The sequence below is a fragment of the Peromyscus eremicus genome, chromosome 23 (assembly GCF_949786415.1).
Source record: "Peromyscus eremicus chromosome 23, PerEre_H2_v1, whole genome shotgun sequence".
Taxonomy (NCBI): Eukaryota; Metazoa; Chordata; class Mammalia; order Rodentia; family Cricetidae; genus Peromyscus; species Peromyscus eremicus.
Window position 1 is genome coordinate 25,573,808 of NC_081438.1, and position 7,841 is coordinate 25,581,648.

The window sequence follows — 7,841 nt, forward strand, 5'->3', positions numbered from 1 at the left end:
TCTTCAGACCCATCCCTAGTGATGCTGAATCCCCCAGAGCCTATAGACTCAGCCCCTGAACCTGTCCAACCAGTTGTATGGGAGAGGAGGGGGCACCCCCCCAAAGCGGTAGCAGCCCAGCCCAGAGAGAGCAGCTGGGCCCACACTGCAGGTAGACTTGGGAGGAAGGACAGGCATCCCAGCCATGGGGCTCCGTGAGAGACAGTCTCTGCTGCTGATGCCACTGTTGCTGCTGGTGACTCGGGTCCAGCCTGGGGCAGCTCTGGGTGAGTGAAGCTGAGGAGTGCGGGGTACCCCCACTTCCTCAGCCCTCTGGAGGATGGAAGGCTTCCTTTGAAGCTCGGGGGGGAGGGGGCTTCAGAGCCTCTTCCCTTGGTTGTGGACTGGGTTTCTGGGTATGTCAAGGCATTCAGCCCGCCTCACACAGTCACAGACGGACGTCTGTCCCTCAACCCCCCCCCCAGAATGAAGAGCGAGAACGCTGCTTCTCCCTTTGGGATTCTCACACCCACGTTTTTACTAATAGCTCCTGAGTAACCCCCTCCTCTCCATACCCCCATTCCTCTTCCCTCAAATTAAGCAAATGTTAACTACCTGTTGTATACAGGATACTCTAGTCCTCTCAGGTAGGACAGGGGCTTTGTTTTTGTTTGTTTAGTGTGTGTGTGTGTGTGTGCCTGTGTCTGTGTGTGTATGGGGATTGGTGAATGCATGTTGTGATGCAAGTGTAGAGGTCAGAGGTCAACTGTCAGGAGATCCTGGGCACAGAACTCAGCTTATCAGGCCAGGTGAATCTCTGTGAGTTCGAGGACTGCCAGGGCTACACAGAGAAACCCTGTCTCAAGCAAGCAAACAAACAAACAAGCCAGCATTGTGGAGATGGTAATGCATGTGGAGCGCAGACGACCACCTCAGGTGTCAGTCTCCAGGGACCGGCCTGTCTCCACCATAGCTGGGCTTCCAGACGTTCGTCACCACACCTGGCTTTTTATGTGCATGCTGGGGATTAGAACCCAGGTCCTCAAGTTTGCAAGGCGACCGCTTCCCCTTGAGCCATCTCCGCAGCCCTGAATTGACACGAGACTTGCACAAAAGTCCACTTCATCTTTCTCATTGTCCCAGTGTTAGGGGCTTGGGGTTGGAGGCACACCGTGGCTTTGGTCCTGGGCAGGGGAGGACTCAGGGAGGACCGAGGGGAGGGCAGAGCTTCTCCCAGGAGAAAGCCGTTGGTGCTCCCCTGGGGTCCCCTGTAGCATATGAAGCTGTATAGACAGATCTGAGAAGGGGACAAAGGGATGAGGATTTAAAGGATGGACACTGGTCATGTGACCACGATGGCGTTGGTCATGTGACCACAATGAGGATGGAAGATGATGGGAGCTGGCAGAACACCAAGAAGGGAGCTTGATGTCTTTGAATGAGTTAGCCTCTGACCCCACTAGACGATCTGTGTCCCAAGCTAGGGTCTCAAGTCCAGGGGACATTTGTGTGCCTCCCCCTCTGCCCCTTCCGTGCAGGTCACCTCTCTCTGTCTCCTGTCTGTCTGTCTGTCTCTTTCTGTGTGTGTGCGCATGTGTGCACACATATGCACATGAGGGTACAGGTGTGTGGCTCTATGGGGTGTGTATAGGTCCGCAGATGACCGTGGATGCTAGTATTCAGGGTCTTTCCCCCATTCTCTTTGGGAGAGGGTCTCTCATTGGCCAGGAACTTTGCCATGTGGGCCAGGCTGGTCCTCATATCAGTCCGAGGGATCTTCTTGTCCCGGCCTTCCATCTCACCATCTCTGGGATTACAGGTGCCCCGCCTGACTTGTGACATGGGTTCTGGGAATCTAAACACATGTCCTCCTGCTTGGGAGGTAAGCGCTTTACTGCGTGCCGAATCATCTCTCCAGCTCTTGTTTCTTCTCATCAAACAAAGGAGCCTGGACCACATGACCTGAGCCGGAGGGACACCCAGGGTCTCCGGGCAAGCCCAGCCCAAGGTTCTGGACGCCCCGAATCTGAGTCTCCTGAACCTCCCTCTGTCCATCTGCCATTCCTTGGCCATCACCCCAGTGATACAGTACCCCTCCCCAATAGGCTGTCAAGAGAGGGGGGGATCCAGGTGCTCTACAGCCCCCCAAGGACACCTGCCATAAAGATTCCTTAAATTTGGATCGGTAAAATGGCTCAGCTGGTAAAGATCCTTGCTGTTAAGCCTGATGATCTGAGTTTGCTCCCCGCGACCCACGTGGTGGAGAACCAACTCCCCAAAATTGTCCTTGACCTGTGACACACATGGGTATGTACACACACATGCACACACACACACACACACACACACACACACACACACACAGAGTGACACAGAGAAAGACAGAGATAGAAAGAGAGACAGAGAGAATAAATAAATAAATACATCAATGAATTAATCAATTAATAAAACCGTGGTGGAAAAAAATGGTTGGACTGGGGCTTCGGAGGCAGGTCCGTCCTGCTGTGGTTAACGCTGGACTGATTTACTCAGCCTCCTCTGGCCTCTTTTCCCACTCTCCCCAGAGAGCATTAACTACGTCCCCCAGCTCGCTAACACCACCCTGCTGGGAAGGCTCACACAGTCTACCTTCACACTGGAGCAGCCCCTGGGCCAGTTTGAGAATGTCAACCTTTCTGACCCAGACCCCATCTGGCTGGTGGTGGCTCACAGCAACGGTACGTGCTGGCTTCTCACTGTGACATGGGCAAACAGGCCTGGGGGCTGAGAGGGACAGCGGGCAGGGGGAGTTGGCCAGGAGGTGCTTTGGGGGCCGTGGCTGGGAAAGGCTGTCAAGCCTGTGAGCATGGAACCATGTGATCCCCATTGGCTGACCCTCGGTGCCACCCTCAGCCACCCAGAACTTTACTGCCCCGCAGAAGATACAGGACACACACGCCCCTGCCAGCTTTGACCGCAATGGCTTCTACCTCACAATGAGGGCCAGCCGGGTACAGTACCAGGGCAGCCAATCTGGCAGCCAGCTTCGAGTCCTCCGTGTTGGCAATGATACCCACTGCTCCTCGACCTCCCGGGGCTGTAATCCTCCTCTTCCAGGTGCCGGCCCCTACAGGTGAGCAGCGAAGACGACGGGGGAGGGGCCCTGCCTGGGACAAACACCCAGGGCAGCTGGATAGTTCATCGAGGTTAAATGGGGGTGCCTGCGTTCCCCAGTATTTTTCCTTCCCTCTTTCCTTACTTATGTATGTTAGTGGTCCTTGGGGTGGGACACGGAGCAAGCACACACTCACCCTCTCACTGGGGGATCATAGGCAGGTCCTTACATCCTTCTTTCTTTTTTAAATTTATTTTTATTGTTTTATGTGTATGACTGTTTTGCCTACATGTACGTCTGTGTACCATATATGTCCTTGGTGCCCAAGGAGGTGTTGAGCTTTCCTGTGGATGCTGGGAATCGAACTTGGGTCCTCTGCAACAACAAGAAGTGCTCTTAAGCACTGGGCCTTTTTTCTTTCTTTAAAAAAGAAGAAGAAGAAGAAGAAGAAGAAGAAGAAGAAGAAGAAGAAGAAGAAGATAGATAGATAGAAAGAAAGAAAGATTTTTAAAAATTTTTTTTAACTATGTGTGTGTATGTTTGTTCACATGGATGTGGGTTCCCTCAGAAGCTACATATGTCTGATCCCCTAGAACTAGAGTTACAGGCAGCTGAGCTACCTGACATGGTGAAATGTGCTCTTAAGACCTTTTCACATCTTTTTTTTTTTTTTTTTTTTTTTTTTTTTTTTTTTTCGTTTTCTGAGTCAGGGCTTCTCTGTGTAGCTTTGGAGCTTTTCCTGGAACTCACTCTATAGCCTGGTCTCGAACTCACAGAGATCCACCTGCCTCTGTTTCCCGACTGCTGGGATCAAAGGCGTGCGCCACCACCGCCTGGCACGCCTTCTCACATCTTTTAAAGTAGCAATTCTAACTCAGCCCTCACCCGCCATGGGAGGTCCTGACCAGGCATATGGATTGTCCCTCATCCAGACCAGGCATTCATAGGTGGAGACTAGCCTTGGTCCTCTTTCTCCCCGCACTACATGTTTGATTTACTCGTATTTGGTATCGAGAGATCTCAATCCGCACACACAGTGAGGGCCATTGCCCGTATCACACAGCTTCTGTTGGGCTCTGGGGCTGCACTCTTTAGTCCTGGTCCCTGACTCCTGCCTCAGGCTACTCTCCCCAGAGGACAGGATCCCAGGCATCAAGAGCTGAGGGTTTCAGGACCGTGGGGAGTCTCCACCACCAATGCTGTCTCCTATTCAGAGTGAAGTTCCTGGCCATGAATGCCACGGGACCTGCGGCTGAGACGGAGTGGTCCAAGGACATCTATCTGCAGCAAGGTATGGGACATAAGAGCATCTCAGAAGGTAGAGGGGGTGCTAAGGGACCTGGGGACATCGGGGGCTGGGGAAGGTAGGTCTCCCCCTATCAGGAAGCAGTGTTAGCCTATTCTCTGCCTTTATCCCTCCTCTAGTCCGTCCCTGTTCGATTCTCACATGTCCCCAGTGCACACAGGATAGTTGGTCTGGAAGCTGCCTAAATGGTCCTTTGGGGGGGGGGGTGTAAATATTTTTCTTGCTCTTCTGTGTAGCCCAGATGTTCCAAGGAGCCCCAGAGTCCCGGAGCAAGAGTACTGTGATCATCATTACCTTCTTGTCAATCTTGCTAGCGGTCTTCCTCATCCTGGTCATAGCTGCTTGGTGAGTGGACAGGGTTGGTGCTCTCCTGCCTCCCAGCAGTAGCCTTGGTCGTTTCTTGCTGTTGTCTGATGAAGTTGTTCGCCCAGAAGGTTAGGCGAAGATTTCTGCAATCCCTCTCCCTTGTCTCCATCAAAGGCCTGCTTTCTCAGCGGTCGCCGCTTGCCCCCTCGCGGCAGTATGTGGAATTGCAAGCGGGTAGTCAGAAAACACTCCAAAAGTGAGCCGCCCCCCACCCACCCACCCACCCACCCAGGAAGAAAGGTGAATTGCGTTCAGGCTCAGTCCACTGAAAGCCTTTGCTTTGAGATCTCAGGCAGAGAGCTGCAGTACTGGGTGCTGGCACAAAACTTCCCAGAAGAAAAGACACCCAACGCCTGGAGAGACTTGGAGAGGCATCTCTGTGAAGGGGAGGCAGGGATGTGGGGAGGTGTCGGGGAGGCTCCGGGAAACAGACACAGTTTGCATGAGCAGGGAGTCGAGGTGTTCAGCAGGGGAACTGAACCGCGCCTCACAGACCCGTGGGAACCAGCAGTGGAGTGTGATCAAGAGAGACCGAGTGATACTGTTTACAGCGGTGGTTCTCAACCTGTGGGTCACGACCCCGTTGCAAATGCACGGCCCTTACACTGAGGTCACATATTAGATATCCTGAATAGCAGGTGTTTACACTGCAGTTCATAACAGTAGCAAAGTTGCAGTTATGAAGTAAGTAGCAATGAAAATAATGTTGTGGTTGGGGGTCACCGCAACATGAGGGCCTGTATTAAAGGGTCACGGTGGTAGGAAGGTTGAGAACCACTGGTTGAGAGGATCCCTGGATTTAGGGTGGGGCCGGGCACTAAGAAGGTATTACTGGACCTATTAGGGTCAAAGCCTGGGGGCTGGCAGCCCTAGCAAGCTAGTTTCCATCACCCATCCTGGACGGGCCAATTAGACAGCCGGGTAAGAATGAGAGGCAGGGGCCGGAAAGATGGCTCAGTGGTTAGGAGCGTGTGCTACACTTAGTGCTGAGTTCCTGCCCCCAGCACCCGTGTCTGACGGCTCACAAACACCTGTAACTCCAGCTCCAGAGGGATCCAGTGCCTCTGGCCTCTACACACACACACACACACACACACACACACACACACACACACACTTCAAAGTAATAGAATAAAATAAATCAAAAATAGTCGAAGGCAGAGAAAGGAGATGTATTCAACGTGAAAGAGCAACAAAGAGACCCAGTGACTCTCTGAGTCGATCTCTGGGATCCTGACAAGATCCTGACGTACGGTCTAGGTTTAAATAGAGGGTAAGGAATGGGCATGGCTGGGCACTCCTGGTGAGGTGTGGTCCCAGCCATCACTGACCACTCACCATTGTCTTTGGCCACGCTCCCTCTGGCCCGCACCAGGCTTCAGCCCTCTCCTTCCCCGGCATGAGACTCCTGAGGAATTTCATGGGATCCATTGTTTTATAGTCTGATAGCCAAAGGGAGGGGCATAAGTATCTCTTTATTCCTGGGCCGAGGAATAAAGTGCAGTGGCAGAGTTGGTATAGTGCCTGCCCTAGCACGCACAAAGGTATCCCCAGCACTGCTTAAAACAGATATTTGTGGGCGTGCACACCAGTAATTCCAGCACTTCAGAGGTAGAGGCAGCAGGATCAGGAGTTCAAGGCCAACCTCCATCACATAAGGAGTTGAAGGCCAGCCTGGGCTAAATGACACCCTGTCTTTTTTTTTTTTTTTTTTTTCCCGAGACAGGGTTTCTCTGTGTAGTTTTGGTGCCTTTTCCTGGAACTCTGTAGCCCAGGCTGGCCTCGAACTCACAGAGATCCTCCTGCCTCTGCCTCCCGAGTGCTGGGATTAAAAGCGTGCGCCACCACCGCCCGGCTGAGACCCTGTCTTTAAAAAAAAAAAAAGATTATCTTCATTCCTGCCAGTACAGTTTTAAAGGGACAGAGAGAAAGCCGGATATGGCATCACAGGCCTTTCATCCCAGCACTCAAGAGGCAGAGTCCGGTAGATCTCTATGAGTTCAAAGCCAGCCTGGTCTATATGGAAGTTCCAGTCCGGCCAGGGCCTACACAATAAGACCTTGTCTCAGAATAAAATAAAATAAAAACTAAATAAACACACATAAAAATGCACAAAATGACAGAGAGGAAGGAGCCGATTGTAAAGTTTTGTTTTGTTTTTTATGTTCCACTTGATATATGTATTTTGTGTGTGGGCACGCGTGTACCACAACACACATGTGGAAGTCAGTGGACAACTCTTTTGAGTTGGTTCTCTCCTTCGACCGTGTGGGACCCAGGGATCGAACTCAAGTCCTCAGGCTTGGCCGCAGGCTCCTTCACGCACTGAGCCATCTCACTGGCCCACGTGTGCTCTTTGACACAGACGCAACTCCAAACTAATAACAACAACAACAACAATAATAATAACTTTAGAGGGTCTTATCTAAACCCCACTGAGGTTTTCTAGAGCTTCAAACCATTGTGCAAGGGAGCTAGAAACTGAGGTGGCGGGGCTGTTTTCATGAAAGAGAACCCTGTTATTCTTCTCAACTCCCCATGTCAGTTTCATCCCCGGAATCCACGCAAAAGTGGAGCAGAGTTAAGACCCTTCATCAATCCTTCTCTCCCGTTTTCTCCCACCCAAATTCCCAAAGTTGCTGGAGAACTCCTGCGTCCAGCCCAGAGCAGCAAGTTCGCATGAGACGATATCACACCCACCACATGGACAGCCTTCGAGCCGAGCGGAGTTCCTGAGAAGTTCCCAGGGCTTTCTCCAGGGGCCAAGCGGCTGAGCCTGAGCTGGGGCCTGCCTGGAAGTTTCTGGAACTCTAGGGGGAAATGCTTTCAGCCCAAAGCTTGGAGTAGCCAGTCCTTACCAGAAATAAATTTCCCTAACATCTTTGTATTTATCTGACATGTACCTGGGATCACCTCCCCTACCCCGCCACTCTTCTCTTTGTATGTGCGTGTACACACGTGCTCATGTATATGTGTGCGTGTAGAAACCCATCTCTCACTCTCCACCTTGCTTTTTTTTTTTTAATTTGGGTTTTATATGTATGAGTGTTTGGCCTGCATGTATTTGTATATATACCACATGTGCGCCTGGTGCCC

At 51.8% G+C, this 7,841-nt stretch overlaps 1 protein-coding gene across 1 annotated transcript; it reads left to right on the forward strand.

Moving 5' to 3' along the window:
• Window positions 1-164: 164 nt before the first annotated feature.
• LOC131898616 (uroplakin-3b-like protein 1) lies at window positions 165-7,588 on the forward strand. The gene is made up of 6 exons (XM_059249803.1): window positions 165-266; window positions 2,544-2,696; window positions 2,872-3,091; window positions 4,288-4,364; window positions 4,616-4,724; window positions 7,382-7,588. Exons 1-6 carry the CDS (start codon window positions 185-187, stop codon window positions 7,479-7,481), a joined length of 741 nt encoding a protein of 246 aa, XP_059105786.1. The 5' UTR covers window positions 165-184; the 3' UTR covers window positions 7,482-7,588.
• Window positions 7,589-7,841: the final 253 nt, after the last annotated feature.

Coding starts and splice junctions, on each gene's coding strand:
- LOC131898616 (XM_059249803.1), top strand. CDS start 185: ATGGGGCTCCGTGAGAGACAGTCTCTGCTGCTGATGCCACTGTTGCTG. Junction 3,092..4,287: donor CCAGGTGCCGGCCCCTACAG/GTGAGCAGCGAA, acceptor TCTCCTATTCAG/AGTGAAGTTCCTGGCCATGA. Junction 4,365..4,615: donor GGACATCTATCTGCAGCAAG/GTATGGGACATA, acceptor TCTTCTGTGTAG/CCCAGATGTTCCAAGGAGCC.